The sequence below is a fragment of the Triticum urartu genome, chromosome 5A (assembly GCF_056163025.1).
Source record: "Triticum urartu cultivar PI428250 chromosome 5A, HENAU_Tu73, whole genome shotgun sequence".
Lineage (NCBI taxonomy): Eukaryota > Viridiplantae > Streptophyta > Magnoliopsida > Poales > Poaceae > Triticum > Triticum urartu.
In genome coordinates, this window is record NC_141877.1 from 86,658,906 (window position 1) to 86,677,564 (window position 18,659).

Genomic DNA, 18,659 nt, shown 5'->3' on the forward strand with positions numbered 1-18,659 from the left:
TCCTACGGTTAACCGAGGGACCGAAAAGGCCTCGTGTGTGTTGCAGCCCAACACCCCCCAAATTTGGCCCAAAACCCACCAAACTCTGCTTCATGTCCTAGAGCGTTCGATCACGATCGCGTGGGCGAAAACCGCACCTCATTTGGACTCTCCTAGCTCCACTTATGCCTATATATACCCCCTCCATTTCGGATCTCGTCTTCCCGTCCAAACCCTACCCCGAAAAAAAAACAGCTCCACCGCGCCGACGGACGTGTCCGCCCCGGCCGGACAACGTCCGCCGCCGTCTGCGACGAACCGCGAGCCGCCACATGGCGCCGCGGGTCCCCAGTTCGCCGCCGACGCCCGGGGCCCGCCAGGCCCACGAGGGGCCCTCCGGGCCCGCAGTTCCCCCGCCGCCTCCTCCTCCTTACGCCGCCGCCACCTCCGGCGCCGGTGGCCGGCACCGCCACGGGCCACCGCGCCCCGACCGGACCTCGTCGTCGGCAGCCGCCGCGGCTCCCCGGCCCCGCGCGCGCGCGCCGCCCTACGGCACCGCCGCCGTCTCGTCGCCAGCCGGCCGCCGCCCCGCCCTCCGGTCCCCTCGTCGCCGGCCGCTGCCTCCTTCCCCGTCATCGCCGGTGAACAGTACCGTCGCCGCCTCGGTATCCGTGCCCGATCCAGATCTGGATCTGGGATATTTCGGTTGACTTTCTCCTCCCGAAACCCTAATTTTCGAGCAATCTTTGACTGATGATATCTCCGCAACTGTAGCTCCGTTTTGGGCATATGATATATCAAAATCTTCGTCTCGACATGTACATCATTTCATTCCATTGCATCATTTGCATTTGAGGTCATCTTGTTGCCCAAAATGCTGTTAGAAGGAGGCTTCGTGAGTTAAATTGCAGATCCGTTAGTTCATCATGCACTTTTGTCATTTTTGCCATGTTTAATTCGTGCATGATATGCCTGTGCCCCTTTGGGATGAATTGTTAAGCATTTTGTCTTCTTTTCAGAGGTGCCACCCATGCATTTTTAGGATGTGTGTGTTGTCTTGTGCAAGCTTGCGAAGAGAGGTACCTGAGATTGCTGATTTCAGGGACTTAGTGATTTTCACTGTCTGGGATATGTTAGTTCATGATGCTATATGTCCAGCTTGTTTCCTAGTGATACGTGCCTCTTTTGAGGATGATCAGTAAGGGAGTTTTGATATTTATGTTATGCTCTATCCATCCATGTCTTTGTTTACATATGTGGAGTGCTCTAGGTTGACTCAATCGAGCTCAACTTTTGCTTCGTTGTTAATCTGGGCAGATCGTCAACTTGTTTGCGATTTTGCCGATGCTACCGTTAGTGTTCCATGCATGCTATGCCTTTGTTCTTGCCATGTGTAGCTAGCATATTGTGCCTTCTTGCTGGTTATATGCTTGCCTTGCTATGACTTGCACTATGGTGAGTGCATCGAGCTCGTTTACATGCCTTCGTGAGTTAAATTTCTGCATGTCTCAGTTTTCACTAAGTCTGAAAACTGATTGTGTTCGAGCTATGTTCGTGAGCTCGGTAGAGTATTTTGTGAACCCTTTTGACCCCAGTCACTTTGGGTCTTTTGTTAAGCTGGTTGAGTAGCTCCATGCCATGTTCTTACTTGTCATGTTCAGGTCATGTATCATGTTGTTTTGCTGCTCCGAAGAGGGCTTCGTCATCTGAAATTTCAGGCTAGTGTTAATTTCACGAAGCCTGGAATCTGTTTTGCATATTCATTTTTGCCATGCTTGTTTGAACCCCTTAATGGATGAATTTGCCTATGTCTCAGTGCTAGTGTTTTGTTAACCATCTTGTGTACATCACTGCCATGTCTTTTTTTTTATGTTTGGTGGCTGTAGCATGTTCATTTCGTCGCATTTAGGAGCCTACTTGCTGTAAATCGCAGACCGGTGTCCTATCTTAAAACGCTTGCCATTTCCAAACCGTAACTCCGATTCCAATGATCTTTATATCGTTTTCAAGCGATTTCATCCCCTCTATCCAGTGGCACCCTTGGAATTCCAAGTTGAGGCCAGGTTCATGCATTTCCTGTCACATCTTGCATTTTGCATCCCGCATCGCATCCCGCATAGCATATCATCATTTCATCATATTGCTTGGTCTTGCACGTGGTTGATTGTATCCTTGTTGCTTGTTTGTCTTGCTGGGTAGAGCCGGGAGACGAGTTCGCTACCGAGGAGCCCGTTGAGTTTTCTTGTGAGGATCCAATCAACTCTGACAACTGTGTAGGCAAGATGATCATACCCTCGAAATCACTACTATCTTTGCTATGCTAGTTTGCTCGCTCTTTTGCTTTGCCACTGCTACGATGCCTACCATTTGCTTGTCAGCCTCCCAATTGCATGATTGAACCTTTAACCCACCTTGTCCTAGCAAACCGTTGATTGGCTATGTTACCGCTTTGCTCAGCCCCTCTTATAGCGTTGCTAGTTGCAGGTGAAGATTGGAGCCGTTCCTATTGGAACATATTTTATTTGCTTGTTGGGATATCACTATATTGCTATGTTATCTTAATGCATCTATATACTTGGTAAAGGGTGGAAGGCTCGGCCTCTCGCCTAGTGTTTTGTTCCACTCTTGCCGCCCTAGTTTCCGTCATATCGGTGTTATGTTCCCAGATTTTGCGTTCCTTACGCGGTTGGGTTATAATGGGAACCCCTTGATATTTCGCCTTGATTAAAGCTTTTCCAGCAATGCCCAACCTTGGTTTTACCATTTGCCACCTAGCCTTTTCTTTTCCTTGGGTTCTGCAGACTCAAGGGTCATCTTATCTTAACCCCCCCGGGCCAGTGCTCCTCTGAGTGTTGGTCCACCTGTCAGCTACCAGTGGCCACCAGGGGCAACTCTGGGCTGGCCTACCCGTACCTAGGACAATCTGAGTGTGCCCTGAGAAAGAGATATGTGCAGCTCCTATCGGGATTTGTCGGCACATTCGGGCGGTGTTGCTGGTCTTGTTTTAACCTGTCGAAGTGTCTTGAGTTACCGAGATACCGAGTCTGATCGGAACGTCTTGGGAGGAGGTCTTTTCCTTCGTTGACCGTGAGAGCTTGTCATGGGCTAAGTTGGGACTCCCCTGCAGGGATTGAACTTTCGAAAGCCGTGCCCGCGGTTATGGGCAGATGGGAATTTGTTAATGTCCGGTTGTAGATAATTTTAAGTAAACTTAATTAAAATGAATCAACCGTGTGTGTTACCGTGATGGCCCCTTCTCGGCGGAGTCCGGGAAGTGGACACGGTGTTGGAGTAATGCTTGCGCAGGTTGTTCCTTCTAGTTTCTCGCTCATGATTCGCCCTCTCTTCTCGCTCTCATTTGCGTATAAGTTAGCCACCATATATGCTAGTCGCTTGCTGCAGCTCCACTTATATTGCCGTACCTGTCCTATAAGCTTAAATAGTCTTGATCGCGTGTGTGTGAGATTGCTGAGCCCCTGTGGCTCACAGATACTACAACTCCAGATGCAGGTCCAGGTGTTTATGCTCCAGTTGACGATTACGAGCTCAAGTGGGAGTTTGACGAGGACTCTCAGCGATACTACGTGTCTTTTCCGGATGATCAGTAGTGGTGCCTAGTTGGGGTTATCGATTCAGGGCCTTGTCGCATGTTGGGGGTCTTTTCTATTTTGGCACCATAGTCGGGCCATGAGTGATTTGTATGATGGATGTTATTTATGTACTTTGATGTGACGTGGCGAGTGTAAGCCAACTATGTACCTCCCCTTTATCTTATTTATGTACATGGGATGAGTGATGATTTCCTGACTTGCGACATTGCTTTCAATGCGGTTATGCCTCTAAGTCGTGCCTCGACACGTGGGAGATATAGCCGCATCGAGGGCGTTATAATAAAGTCGGGGTTCTATCATTTTCTCTAAAAAAATATGAGTGTTTTTAAGGTGCTTGTCCGCCAAAATAATTTCCAAGCTTGTGCTCCTTTCCCTCACATGCTCTTTCTTAAAGCATCTACGGTCGGATATATCAAATCCCGCACCTTATACGGCCGTAGAAGTGTCTGGGTGCATCCATGGACAGTGACCAGGTCAATCCTCAAATCACCGCGTCCACAATCATGGACCTCATATTCGATACCGTAAATCCATACAATCCATGCTACATGATAGAAACAACATAGATGATCAATGAAATTCCGAAACATAGAACAAACAGACGTAGTACAAACGGCAAAAACATGACAGTTAATGCATACCAAAAGACACAATTTAAACATCACAATTCAACCGAGGAATGGAGAAAGATCTAAACTAAAATTACTAAAAAAATGCAAACAGAGATGGAGTGGGCCAAGCATCTTCACCACTTCCTCTTTGGTCATTTGCCCTTTCGGTCACCAAAGCGTCTCCAACCCTTCGTGTAGGCTTCGGCGGCGGAGGGATGGTGGGTCGTCGGATGAAGAGTCATTGTAGCCGGCCGTCCTCCAGATGGCGTGGTTCTGCTACTTTGCCACCTTGGCGGCTTTCACTGCCACCGCCGCCTTCTCTGCCTCTTCACGCTCCTATTGCTCGATTCATACCAAGCCGGAGTGTCTTGCCGGTCTTCCCAAGGAGTCGGCGGTCGCACCTCTATGCCATCATGAGCGAGTGGCAGAGAACATTGCAAGGAGCTTGTCCTCCGCATCGGGCTCCAGCAATCTGCGTTATGGGCGGGAGGAGGATGTGGCCACATATGCCATCATTGCCCTCTCCTTAGGATGTTGCCTCTCGCGGCAGGTGGTGCATGCCGCCAAATCTAGCATCCTCGTCTGTGGCACCAGTGGTGTGGGCACGAGAACCCACCGATGATCATGTGGAGCAGCCACCGGAGGGGGAGGAGGTGAGCATCGAGCCAGCCGAGCTGAGTTGGCTGAGCTCGCGGAGCTGAGCACAGTGCGCGACGGGTTACTGCCAGTGTTCGCACTGCGGCGCCTGGTGACAGGGCACGGAGCGGAACCCGAGTTGCCGCCCGTGTCGACCCGCAAGCACTTCAGCGCAATTTCAAATAGCCAACTCCTCGTCATTGCCTGCATCCACTTCGCGGACGAATTGTCCTAGTCGTCTTATTTGCTAGATCCGGCACCGCTACCACTACCAGTGCTCAACATTGGAACGGAATGGGGAGGGGAATCGATGAAGAGCGGAGCGGAGAGTGAGAGAGTGAAGCTAGGGTTTGGTATGGGTGGGGTTTTTAACAGGGACGGAGTAGGGTCCATGCGGGTCAGGTGGGACGGGATGATACGGTGGACGTGTCCGGGCTGCCTCATATCCGTGACATATATGAGGAGTGGGTATGAGGGTGCCACTCAGCCCAATTGGGTCGGGAAAAGTGCCCGGTCACTTACCGGGTCGTCTTCCTGATCAGTATAGGGAGTCTGACTATAGATGCTCTAATGTAACAAGAGAGACCACATGTGCCGCAGTAAAATTAAACAAATAGTGATGTAAATGTGGTGAGCGGTGTGGCCTTTTTCAAGGCAAGGATACAATAGAACATCCAAAGTATTCCCTCCTTTGTGGTCTGGTCATGGGCATTGGCCTTGGTTTGTTCAAGGTGAGTCACCCTCAACGTGTCGGGTGTGCACCGATCTTCTCTATGTGGCCACCTTCTGACAATATCCATTCTTGTATTAGGTGGAGCAACTCCATCTTCCAATAGTGCGGAGCTTTTCGAGCTAGCCGGGGAGATTTGGGCCTTCTTGGGAGATGGAATTGGGTGGTTGTGTCGTGCCGGTGTCCTTAGTTATTTGGAGATGGCATACCCTGTCTATGCCGGTTGTCTTTTCTCCTCCAGAGTTGGCATGTACCTAGTCCATGGTGCTTGGTCCGTGAAAGAGGGCTTCAACGTCTTTAGCTCCATGTTTGTTGTCTTTCTTGCTTGAAGCATGTGAGCTTTGTTGGTTGCTCTCCCGCATCTTTATCTTAGCATGTTGTTCTTTTACTTTGTTGTCTGGTGTTGGTTATAATCCTGGCTGATTGGTGGCTTTGTTAATTTAAAGTCTCTTTTCTTTAAAAAATATACATTCTGAATCAATTAATGTCATACAGTAAGCACATGTCATACAGTAAGCACATGTAAGCGATGGGCGACAGCAAAATATCTTTACCGACATAAATGATGTGCGCTTTTTAATTATTCTGAAGTGTCGGTCGGCGTCTGACATGTTATCATGCTGCACTCGTGAAAAACCAATTTAAACATGTGAAAGATAATGACTACCATAGTTGTTGGCATGAAAACACGCGACAATTACTCTCCTGCATAATGTTAAATTTAAACTTTCTGAAAGACCAATTTAAACATGTGAAATTTAAACTTTCCGAAAGACCAATTTAAATAAGTACTCTACTGCATAAGTTGCGAAAGTGCATTTTAAACATGTGAAAGACCAATTTAAACATGTCAAATGCCCTTGAAAACGCGTGACAATTACTCTGCTGCATAATGTTAAATTTCTGACAATCTTTCTACTAACATGATAATCTTTTCTTTACAACATGCCAAATCTTTATACAATAACATGATAAATATATCTGGTTTAGCATGACAATTTCTCGAGCTTTCGTTGAGAATGGTTTTCTGAGAGAACACTCTCACATCACGGCGTTCACTCGGATGACCACGATGAGAAAAATATTACAACTTGCGTGAGATATAACTATATAAGTGAATAAATTATTTACACCTTTTGTGATGTTTTGTTGTTTATTCACAAAAAATGGTGGTGTTCTGTTGTTGAGAATCAGAGCCTCTACCGTGCGGTTGTATTGTTATTTTCAGTTCTACTGCATCGCACACACACACAAGAAAGTCAACACCCAGAAAGTTCAAGGGAAGTCTGCATCCGCCATTGTTACTATGCAGAGAGAGCGTGCGCCTTGGCCCTGGGTCGTTGTGGTTGGTCATGGAGGCAATGTCCGCATCGGGGGTCGTTAAGGAGGCCATCCGGAGTGTTGCGGCGGCCGTAGGCAGCCCGATGGTCAGGTTGTGGAGGAACTCCAAACCCGACCTCGAGGAGATGCGGAGAACCCTTGTCCTGCTGGAGGCCGGCTTGAGAGACGCCGAGCGGCGGTCCAGGGACGAGGAGGCGGTGCGTTTGTGGCTACAACAGGTCAAGGCCGTCGCTCGCGACATCTCGGCGCTCTCGAACAGCCGCCGCCGCCGTCGTGGAAGGTACACGGCATGCCGTCGTCAGAGACACGAGTCCTCTCGCCCTTTCCCCTTCTCATAGCTTAACCATGCCGATGAAGTACCAAATCTTCACAAAAAGAGGGTTGCGCCGGATCTAGAAGTACATATTTACTGCAGAATGAGTGGCTCTCTAGGATGAAGTGCAAACTGATAGAAATAAGACATTTGCAGGAAACCCTTCTTTAACTGTCTATTTCTTATAATTCACACGCTTATCCAACATGATTCTAGTACAAGAAAAACATGTTATTCCAAGTTACTAGCTGCTGCATGTTATTTCAAGTTACTAGCTATTCCAAATTTGTGCAACTTCAATCTCATGCTAGTAGTACTACCACCAAAGTACCAATTGCTACTACGCTACTTTACTATGTACACTGTTATTTCAAGTTATATATTTCTTCGAAGTTGAGAACCCTGTGGGTCTGTGAACATGTCAGTGTCACTTATCATTGATTGTGGAAAATTAATTCAGTATCAAGCTAAATTCTTTCCATCCTCCCATCATATATGTTCTCTCTCAAGTTAAGTAAAACATTTTTACACCACATATGTGCTGACAGTGATAACTTGAATCTTCAACAGGGTTTTTGCAAAACTTAGTTTGGTTAAGAAGATAGAAAAGCTAAAGGAGAAACTGAAGGCAGTGGAAGAGAAACGCCATATATTTGGTTTCACCTTCCATAACAGCTCAACTATTGAGGATACATATGCTAAAAGGGAAACAATAGCATGTCTTGATGATGAATTTACAATTGTCGGTCGATCAAGAGAGAAAGAGGAGATAGTAAGGACTCTATTGCAGTCCGAAAGTAAAACGACTATTCTTCCCATCCTTGATCTTGGCGGAATGGGTAAGACCACTTTGGCAAAACTGGTCTTCAATGACAGTAGAATGCAAGATTTTGAGAGGAGGGCATGGGTTCATGTTTCCCAAAAGTTTAATCTGGTAAGAATAGTAAAAGCTGTTATATCTCAATTTGAAGGGACTACTAATGGCTTTGATGATCTACAATTTCTGTACAATCAGCTAGAGAACATCTCTAGTGGCAAGAAGTGCTTAATTGTGCTGGATGACTTGTGGGAGAGTGACATCAAATTGTTGCGCAAACTGAAATTAATGGTGAATAGTGGAAAAGAGAGGAGCATGGTTAAGATAATTGTAACAACACGTATTGAAGTAATTGCACAGGAATTGTCTACAGTTAATCCAGATAAATTGAGAACTTTATCAGATCATAACTGCTGGACTGTGTTCAAACAAATTGCTTTTCAATGGAAAAATGAAGAAGATCTGCATGTGCTAGAAGCTATTGGAAGAGACATTGCTAGTAAGTGCAAAGGTTTACCCTTGGCAGCTCATGCTATTGGATCCATGCTTCGTAATAAAAATGTTGACTTCTGAAAAGCTGCCAGAGATAGTAACACTTGGGATCAATGTTCTTCTCACATCGATGTCTTGCCGTCGTTGAGGTTGAGTTATGAGCATATGCCATCTTATTTGAAACCATGCTTTGCCTACTGTGCCATCTTCCAAAAAGGTTCCACCATAGATAAGGACAAACTAATTCAACAGTGGATGGCTCTTTACTTCGTTAAACCATCCCTACCAACCTTGTCTCCCAAAGCGCAAGCAGAGGAATATCTAAGAGAGCTTTTGGCAACATCTCTTCTTCAAAACTCAGTATCTTCCATGGTGAGTTCTTATAAACTATTGTAGGGTAACTGTTTACATCAGTGTATGATATATTCAAGCATGTCTGTGGGTGTGTATGAAAGCATCCATGCTTGTGTGTGTACTTGACATACAGTTTTGCACACTTTTACATACTTTCAACCATTTATAATATCTCATAAGTCATACCTCACTACAGATGAGTTTCCATTTCTGATAATGGGTGGTGGAGTTTGTACTATTTAATATTGTTTCATCCAGCAAAAACAAATTTGGTTCAACCTTCACCTGATATAAGAGCTTGTTTATTGAAATATTACTAATTAGTAATTACTTATTCTTACGCACCTTTTATTTTTTTAGGTTACTCATGAGCACGCCAAAGATTCACATGAACTAAGCATGCATGATTTGGTGCATGATTTGACACAATCAGTTGCTGGTGATGAAGCATTTTATCTGCATGCTATAAGCCAAAGTAGTTCACCCAGTGACAACTGTCATCATTTAGTTGTGGTTAGCTATGATAAAAGGCTTAGCAGGTCATTGTCTGTAAAGGTTAGATCACTACATTTTAGAGATTGTGGTGGAAAACAACTTCCTGGCGATACATTGTCATTGACAAAAAACTTACGTGTCTTGGATTTAACTAGATGTGCTCTGAGGAAGTTGACGGATCGAACTCGTCAATTAGCTCATTTGAGGTACCTTGATGCTTCACTAGTGTGTGATAAATATTTTCCTATGTGGATTACAAGCCTCTTGAAGTTACATTATTTGAGCATACATGGCTCTACCAAAATATCAGAGCCGCCGAAGTCAACCGGGAACCTTAAAGATTTGGCACATCTGGATTTATCATGTTGTGGAAGCCTTGTGCACTTGCCGGAGTTCTTCTCCAACCTTACAAATCTCTTGCTATTGAACCTGGCAGATTGTTCCAGCCTTTCTGCATTGCCCAATTCCATCTGTGATCTTTTGAATCTAGAGAACTTAAACCTCACGGGTTGTAAACTAGAAGAACTACCTAAATTTCTGAGAAATCTTAAGAAGCTAAGGCTGCTGAACCTATCTAGGTGTTCCAGGCTTTGTGATTTACCTGATTCCCTCTGTAACCTTGTCTCCTTAGGAAAGCTAGACCTATCTTATTGTTCTGGTTTGCAAGAACTACCAAATTTCTTTGGTAACCTTCAAGAACTAAGCCTTTTTGGATTTATCACACTGTTCCAATCTTTCTAGATTGCCTGATTCATTTGGTAATCTGAACAAATTGCAGCATTTAAACTTAGAAGCTTTCATGCATTACATGCCCTTGCACCACAATGAGCTACGCTAAAAATTCAAAAAAAAAAAACAATGAGCTACGCTACTACTTCGACATGTTATTTCGAGTCCTATGTAACCTACTCAACCTGCAATACCTAAACTTCTCAGCATGCCCTGTTTCTGTTCTTCCTGAATCTCTTGCCAACCTCAAAATGCTTCACATATTGAATATCTCGCATTGCATTTCCCTAAGAAAATTGCCACAAAAAATTCTTGAATTGCCAAACCTTCAATCTTTAGTTGTGAAGAATTGTTTCCCACCTATCGAAGATCAAATCAAGCGATCCTCACTGGCCAATGGTTTGATGTCACTGCCAAAGTTTTTTGTGTATAACATGCCTGGTGGTGTGTCCAACAATATTGTGCAGCTTGAGGGCGTAGATGCTGAAGAGCTTGAGATAAAATTTCTTGAAAATGTGGTGAGTTTGGAAGAAGCTAAGAAAGTCAACCTGGCATGTAAATCAAGGCTTTCCATGTTGTTTCTCTCTTGGACTGGCAATGTCGTCGAGCATCTTGTGGATGATGAGTCTTTGCTTGGGGAGCTCCTACCCCCAACCACCTTGGAACATTTTATTCTCCAAGGTTACATGGGCATCACATTCCCAAGTTGGATATGCGCTGCTACATATCTTGCAAACCTTTCCAGAATAGAGCTACATAATTTGCAGGGATGCACCCAGCTACCATCACTTGGTCAATTACCTAATTTGCAAGAGTTGTCTCTGTGTGCATTGCCAAACATCAAGAAACTGGATAAGAATTTCTGTGGTGGTAATCATGCATTCACAAAGTTGACAAAATTTGTTATGCAGGACATGGATAATCTGGAAGTCTGGTATACAAGAGTATCAATAGAGGGTGAAGATAAAAGGGAAGAAGTCATGTTCCCTAACCTTCACAAGTTGCTGATACATGGATGCAACAAGTTGATGGTGAAACCATGCCCGCCTATAGCTGCGGAGTGGGTCATAGAGGTTAATGATATTATAGTATCATCATGGGAGAATAAAAGACATGCAGAAATTCTGTCCAATTCGATGACTTGTTTGGATATATCAGATTGCCATGTCAAGCCTAATGGTTGGTGGCTGCTCTATCATCTTCCCGCCCTTCGCAAGTTAAAGCTCCGCATGTGCAATGAGTTAAGCAGCTTACCAGGAAGCATTGAAGTCCTTGCCTCCCTTCGGTCGCTACTTGTGTTTGCATGCCACAATTTGGCGGAACTGCCGGAATGGTTTGGCAATCTCACCGCACTCCAAGAATTGGAAATCAACTAATGTCCTAAGCTCAAGTCCTTGCATGAGAGCATGCAGCACCTTACATCACTCCGATTGCTGCACTTGGATCACTGCGACAACATCTCATCACTGTCGGAGTGGTTCGGCAATCTCATCTCTCTCCAAAGACTTGAGATCTCAGGATGCCAACTAGTCAAGTCTTTACCACGATGCATGCAACATCACAGCGCTCTGAGGGAGCTACAGATCAGGCATAACCCTGAACTGAAACAGTGGTGTGAGTATTTCCTGGACGAGAAAGAAATAGTGTGAATCAGATTAAAAAAAAGCAATCCTTGCTTATTCTAAAGAAGGTAATGTGCTTCTCGAGTTTCCTGCCCAAATTATTCCCTGTTTACCTGTATATACATGCTTCGTACAGTTGCATATCGGCTTTGTCTGTACCTACTATATGTTCTTATATGCTTAAGCTACACGATTCCACTCGTAGGTTTGGCAGTGTATTGCACAAATGCTGCGTTGATCAAATGTACCTGCTGATGTAGCGGCCCTAGATCACAGTGGCTCAGCATCTAACGTGCGGTAAGTAATGGCTATAAACACTCCATGCATCTGCAGATCACTTTTGTCTCTCGCTCTCAATCTGATCTTCAGGTTTCTGTTGTCCACCACAAAACAGCTTGATAAAGATACTATTGGATCTTGGAGGCCTTAGCTGTAGGCTGTAGGTGAGGATGAGATGCCAGATATGAAATTATGTAGGATGAAACATGTCTGATAAAGAAGGCTCGGCTAGGTATGTTTTATCTGTTTATTTGTTTTTTCTTTTTTAATACATAATGGAAGGATCACCATTCTTTGTTTGTTTATTTTCTTTCATGTAATCTCAGTTTCCTTTTTCTCTGTGAAAATGTAAATTACTGAATAACTGTAGTCAATCATCTTCATCTTGTTTCTCAACACAAACACTGGACTGAAGATGAAACTACTCATGCTCGAATAAGTATAAGATCTACTGATCTAGTACCTGTTTTTATAAGAAAGCACAATCTACTTCATGCTAAAGTAAGCTTAGTTGGATGGGATACTATAGATCTTAGCCATCCATAATTCTCTCATCAGCGGCTCATGGTTTAAATTGAATCCTTGTAGTTGGATGGGATAACCTCTTAGTTGCACACTTATATTATTATTAATTCAGAATCAACACCTGCTGATCACATCCTAATTGCTAGCTTTTGGCTCGTGATTTAACCATGCTTAATGATGATTGATGGTTTGTGAGGGAAAACGCCAAATTTAATGATGGGTACATTTAAATTTTAGATATAATTTTCTAACATATGTACTATGTTAGTTATATTTTATCTGCAATATACTCCCTATGTCTCAAAATATAAGATGATAAAAGTCTTATATTTTGAGACAGAGGGAGTACATTGCAAGAAAGGTGCATTGCACATACATGGTTGCTGGTTGCTTTTACAAAAAAAAGCAACATACAGTAGGCATCTCTTACCTTGTTTATTTTTGCCGTGGACGTCTCTTATCGTGTTGCCTTATGCAGGGTATTTCCTACCACTCTTACCATAGGCCGAAGTTGTTAAAGTTAGAGGATTTTAAGGCATGGGTCCAGTAGTGAAAATTATGTTTTATGAGTTATGACCAAATTGAAGCTATATAACACTCTGTTATTCTTAATGAAATGCAGGAACACCCCTGCCCTTTCGAGGTTCTAAAGAAAACAAGATGAAGCTTAGGTAGCAACAGCACAAACTGGAGCTTTTGTAAGTTGGTGTATGAAAGGTATGTGTGGATGGTGGTGTGGATGCGCGAGTGTTGTTGTGCTCTACCTTGTAATCACGAAAACAATTAACCAACATAATTAGCGGAAATACCAAGGTGAACATGGTTCCACGTGCACCCACGTGAATTGTAAAATCAGAAAAATATACTAGGATATATAAAAGAATTCTGAAATTTTGGGGTATCAAACTTGGTCGACTGGTCTACTCACACATGAATTTTCGCTAATAAATAACACCCATGGTATTCTTAGCGAAGAAAACAAAATCGGATCTTATTATTACTTCAAGTGTGTTTTTTATAGCTTCGATTTTGACTCTTTTTTTTTGCCTAGAATACCATGGGTGTTATTTCTTCACGAAAATCCACATGTAAGTAGACCAGTCGACCAAGTTTGATATCGGCCCCAAAATTTCAGATTTTGTTTTTGTTTTTATCTAGTAATGTTTTCCTGTTCTAGGGGGAACATCTCCATCTTCCGATGATGCGGCGCCTTTCGAGCTAGGCGAGGAGGCAGGGGCCTTCTTCGGAGATGGAATTGGATGGTTGTATCGTGCTGGTGTCCTTAGTTGTTTTGAGATGGCATACCCTGTTTGTGTCGGTCGTGCTTTCTCCTCCAGAGCCGGCATGTTCCTAGTCCCTGGTGCTTCATTCGTGGAAGAGGGCCTCAACGTCTTCAGCTTCATGTTCTTTGCGTATCTTTCTTGCTTGAAGCGTGCGAGGCATTGTTAGCTGCTTTCTCGCGCCTCTGTATCTTAGCGTGTTTTTCTTTTTCTATGTTGGTTTGGTATGGTTGTAGTCCTGGCCGTTTGATGGCTTCATTAGTTCAAAGTTCCATTTCTCTAAAAAATATATGCTGTGAATCAATTGATCTCATACAGTAAGCACATCTCAGTGATGGTCGGCAGCAAAATATCTTTACTGGCATAAACGATGTGCGCTTTTCAATTATTCTCAAGTGCCCATCGATGTCCCGGCCAAATATCCATGCCCTGAAATGTTATCATGCTAATCAAGACCGCCACTGGTCATGAGTTGTGTCTAGCTGTTCGGCTGTTCCCCTGGCAGCATTATACTGAGCTAAAGTCCGCAAAAGGACCTACCAGCGGCCAAGATCAAGCTGATCTCTCTATGATCTGAATTCTGAAGAAAGCATCTCAAACTATAGTGGGTGCATGCGTCAAATGTGAAAGGCTCCAAGCTAGCAAACGTTGTTGCCTATTTAATTAACCAGAAAAGGCCAATATCATGGAACTGTAGCACTATAAAATACGTATATGAGTTCTGAAGATTTTCATATTTTTTTATTTTTTTGGAAAAGAAGGCTTACCCCCGGCCTCTGCATTTGAGCGATGCATGCAGCCATAATATTGAAAGTCTTGAAATAACACAAAGTCTTAGATTCATTACAGCTTGCAAGCGGAGCAAAAGAAAAAAAACTCAATACCACAACTGGTATGTATAATAGGACAAGGTCCCTAGAGTCATATCCTATTATGAGACCGCTATTCAAACCGGTTGAAAATAGCTCATGCTATCATCTCTCACTGGTTGCATCCAGTAACCAAAGACTTCCTGGAGTCCGTAGGGGTGAGTAAGGACCACGTACGGATCCATGCCGTAGCTTTGAAGATAACCTGCAAGAAGGATAGAGTGTGTTGTCTGTTAAAAATCATATCGTTCCTGCAGTTCCATATAGCCCAAGTAAGCGCACATATTCCAATCCGAATACGAGACGCAAAACTATGATCTACTCCAGCTAACCACATCCCAAATAACGATTCAATGCTAACTGGAGGAATGATGTTAAAGGCTATATGAATCGTTCGCCAAAGTAATTTCGCGAGAGGGCAATCTATGAATAGGTGTTGTATTGTTTCGTCATGACCATAACAACAACATCGTGCACTGCCTACCCAACGTTGCTTTAGTAATTTACCTTTGGTTAAGATCACTTGCTTGTGTACAAACCACATGAATATTTTAATACGCAAGGGAACCTTAACTTTTCAAATATGTATCGTTCTTGGGATTGGGCCAGAATTAATTAAACTCATATACATGGATTTGACCGTAAACACTCCATTTCTAGCTAACTTTCGGTGAAACGAGTCAGGTTGGTCGGATAGTTGAACCTCCATCAACCTCCGTACCAAGTGCTTCCAAGAGTTCCAGCGCTCCCCAACTAAAGATCGCCTAAACTGAATATTTAAGGGTACCGATTTTCATATGAATCTAGAACATATAATATGTGACCATAGGTCAAGACTGGTGTTTTTTGTTATAGATAGAAAACATGGCCCTCGTTCTCGAAAACAAAATAACTGTAAACACATGATACAAGGCAAAACACTTGTTTAGCAAATTGGTCTGCGATAGCTAATGAAGCCATTCCTACAATTTGGCAACAAGACATACAACATTTAGTTTTCAGTGGCTGTCTTAATCTATTTGGTCAGTTAAACAATTCAATCTTCAAAATGTTATCTTGAGCTTATCTTTCTTCATTTTCAATGTAAAAAGTTTATAGGCGGGCAAATTGAAGAGTCACTTTCTATCTTTGCGACGAATTGGTCTTTGCGGCGTACTCCTGAGTCCTGATGTTGCATTATGGAGATGTTTGCACCTATGTTGAAACCAGTAGGTTTGCTTTATTATATATCTTTTTGTGCCAATTATGGTAGTCATTATCGCTCAACACCGAGTTCATACAGATTTTTTTGCATGATCAGGCGATAGTGCTTCTACATGCGAGGGGCACTTGGTGTGTCTAATTGCTTGCTTGCTACAGAATACATTTCATGAACATAGCATCCTTTCTCTATAAATAGAGCCCTACACAAACATTCATCTCACACATTACGACGGCAAAACCTAGCTAAGGCCAAAATCTCCAATGGCAATCCGCTAGAAAACAAATAAAATACCAGCATCCATGGCTAAGTCACAATCATTGGCTGCAGCATTGCTGCTTGTCCTAGTGGTGTCCCTCACCGCCATAGAGGGTGTTCATGGCATCTGCGGCATGTCGAATGATGAATTCAAACTTTGCCAGCCTGCGGCAGCAGTGGAAAACCCAATAGATAGTCTGTCAGCTGAGTGTTGTGCCGCGCTTGGGAAGGCTAACTTATCGTGCATTTGCTGCTACAAGGCATCGCCAGCATATGGCTGAGGATGTACCACATTGACGCAGACCGTGCTATGGCACTGCCTGGAAAGTGTGGCCTCACTGTGCCCAGCAACTGCTCGTGATGATCGGATGCACTATCCATGAATGTGTAGGTGCTGGTCGGTCTAGATATGCATCAACATTAATATGTCTAAATAAGTGGAGGAACACTTGAAAGTTCTTATTGTTATTGTCTGATTTGAACACGTCTCTATCTCATTAATCTCTCGTTGAACGGTAGTATGTATGTATACTGGAAGTGTAAGGAGGGCAAAAGTGCCTTAGATGTCCCATGATTTAATATTTTAAGTTGTGAGCTTGTTATTGCCCAAAAATTGTGTCTTTTCAATGAACAAGTAAAAGTCGATCACAATCTTTTCCCAATCAGTCTGCTAGGTAATTTGAATATTTTCATCAACTATCAAGGCGACTGGTATACATCCTTATAGTGTACTAAATTATTGGTAGGTATCCACAACAACATATGGCCGACTGCACTGAAATATACGGTTGGATGTACATGACCATGGTCACTACATTGATCAAAACAATTTTCGTTCCTAATTTCAGTTCCCTTTTCAAGTTCGAAATTTTACCTATTGCCCTCTTGTCGATTTTAGTTTGTAATTTTGGTCCCCTTGTCATGGAACTTGCTTTGGCCTATCTCGCAACCTAATACATGTTTTGTTGTTTTGTTAAAATTATTTTCTTTGACCTGCACACCACATGTTGCATCACTAGAGATTTGTTATTTTTGTCACCCTCGCCAGCAAGTGGGTCCATTTGTGACAATGTTAATGGTCTCATGTTCAAATGAAAATAAATTAAATGCGACAAAGATGGCTTTGAATCAAAGAAAATCTTGGCGTGCAATTTTTGGGAGTCATGTTCCTATCAGTCATATTTGAGATACCAGTGTGCTAATTAATTTGTTACATTCTTATGTTGACGGCCATGGACCCCCTCCTCACATATGATGGATAGAAGCTTCAAGACATCGCCAAGTTAAGATACACATCTAAAATTAGCCTGCGTTGCCATCACCTTATGTACCACTGCCCGTCCACCACCTCACAAGGTCTCTGAACTCTGATGTCCACAAAACTTCATTGTCACGTTAGGATCCTGCCGTGGCGCATGTTCCCTACGTCTGCCCCAATAGGTTATGTAGTCTTCTCTCGGTTCAAAGATGCAACAACCATTACAATAAGTCCATAGTATTTAGAGCAACTTTCATCAGAAAGGTTCATTTTCATGCGAGACAATAGTTACTAATGCCTTCCAAGCCTAATGTAGAGAAGACACTAGACTGAGTGCCCTCCATGACTGTTTATCTTTTGCAGCACCTCTGAATGTTTCAACTGCCCTTTTTATGGACTTAAATAGATTGATATATGGAGTGTGGATGTACTAGTTGGTCTCATGCCACTATTCGGCACATGCAGTCCAATTCAATGTGGAACTTACCACATCATGGTTGTGTACATATCCGTTCCATTCAAACCGTAAATGTTATAAGTCAATTATTCAGTTCACCTTCCAAATTTCTACACTAAAGTAGGAGGTAGATGTCACGTCCATTGGATATCATCGAGTCTAAATTTTAATTGAGGAAAAGTTGGGGTCAAACCAGTCGATGATGTCCAAGTCTCTCGACAAAGTACACGACTAATTGCCACAACTCATCATAAATGACACTTCATATATACTAAACCACGGGGTTCACTAGTTTAACCCATGAGTTAATGGTGGTGCTTTTGGGTACCTCCGTCGACATCTCAGAGTATTTTTCTGCTACTACCAACATTTATTGTGTGTGTGTGTGCGGATCTTTTGCTCTTTCTTGTATTTTTTTGGGTGCTTATCAAGGTTCACACAAATTCATTTACAAGGATGTGTTTTGGCCTATATACACTCTTAAATGTTAATTATAAGAAAAAATTGAGGTGTATGGATAACTGAGGGGAAACATTTTGGTTTGTTGGAAGACAACAAATTTTATTGCGAAACTCATACATATTATAAATTGCTTAAGAACTTGCTTGGATGACAAGGAAAAAATCACGCCAAATTCGAAATTATTTGGAAGTAGGACAACATATTATGCCGCGATAACCTATATTTTGAGAAATGAAAATTATAAATTCCAATCTCACATTCTCAAGTGGCATATGTCCATCTGCCACATATAGGTTAGTTCTGAACTTCTGATTCACCCGATGTCAAGGGAACATTTGAG

General features: G+C 43.2%; 1 protein-coding gene and 2 pseudogenes across 2 annotated transcripts; all 3 read left to right on the forward strand.

Annotated features, from left to right (window-relative positions):
- Positions 1 to 311: 311 nt before the first annotated feature.
- Positions 312 to 8,611, forward strand: LOC147970414 (putative disease resistance protein RGA3). The gene is made up of 3 exons (XM_087523425.1): positions 312 to 577; positions 6,880 to 7,188; positions 7,792 to 8,611. The coding sequence occupies exons 1-3, from the start codon at positions 312 to 314 to the stop codon at positions 8,609 to 8,611; spliced, it is 1,395 nt and encodes a 464-aa protein (XP_087379551.1).
- On the forward strand, positions 6,796 to 14,166 carry LOC125531553 (uncharacterized; annotated as a pseudogene). The gene is made up of 8 exons (XR_015604022.1): positions 6,796 to 7,188; positions 7,792 to 8,902; positions 9,245 to 10,200; positions 10,235 to 11,798; positions 11,936 to 12,027; positions 12,125 to 12,241; positions 13,157 to 13,251; positions 13,712 to 14,166. The product of XR_015604022.1 is annotated as an uncharacterized LOC125531553 (transcript).
- Positions 14,167 to 16,016: 1,850 nt separating this feature from the next.
- Positions 16,017 to 16,772, forward strand: LOC125531554 (putative lipid-transfer protein DIR1; annotated as a pseudogene).
- The last annotated feature ends 1,887 nt before the right edge of the window (positions 16,773 to 18,659 follow it).

Bases quoted from the DNA above. Each gene is read 5' to 3' on its own strand.
- LOC147970414 (XM_087523425.1), top strand. From the start codon at position 312: ATGGCGCCGCGGGTCCCCAGTTCGCCGCCGACGCCCGGGGCCCGCCAG. The intron at 578-6,879 runs GTCCCCTCGTCG...GTTACTATGCAG, and splicing joins GGCCGCCGCCCCGCCCTCCG to AGAGAGCGTGCGCCTTGGCC. The intron at 7,189-7,791 runs GTACACGGCATG...AATCTTCAACAG, and splicing joins CGCCGCCGCCGTCGTGGAAG to GGTTTTTGCAAAACTTAGTT.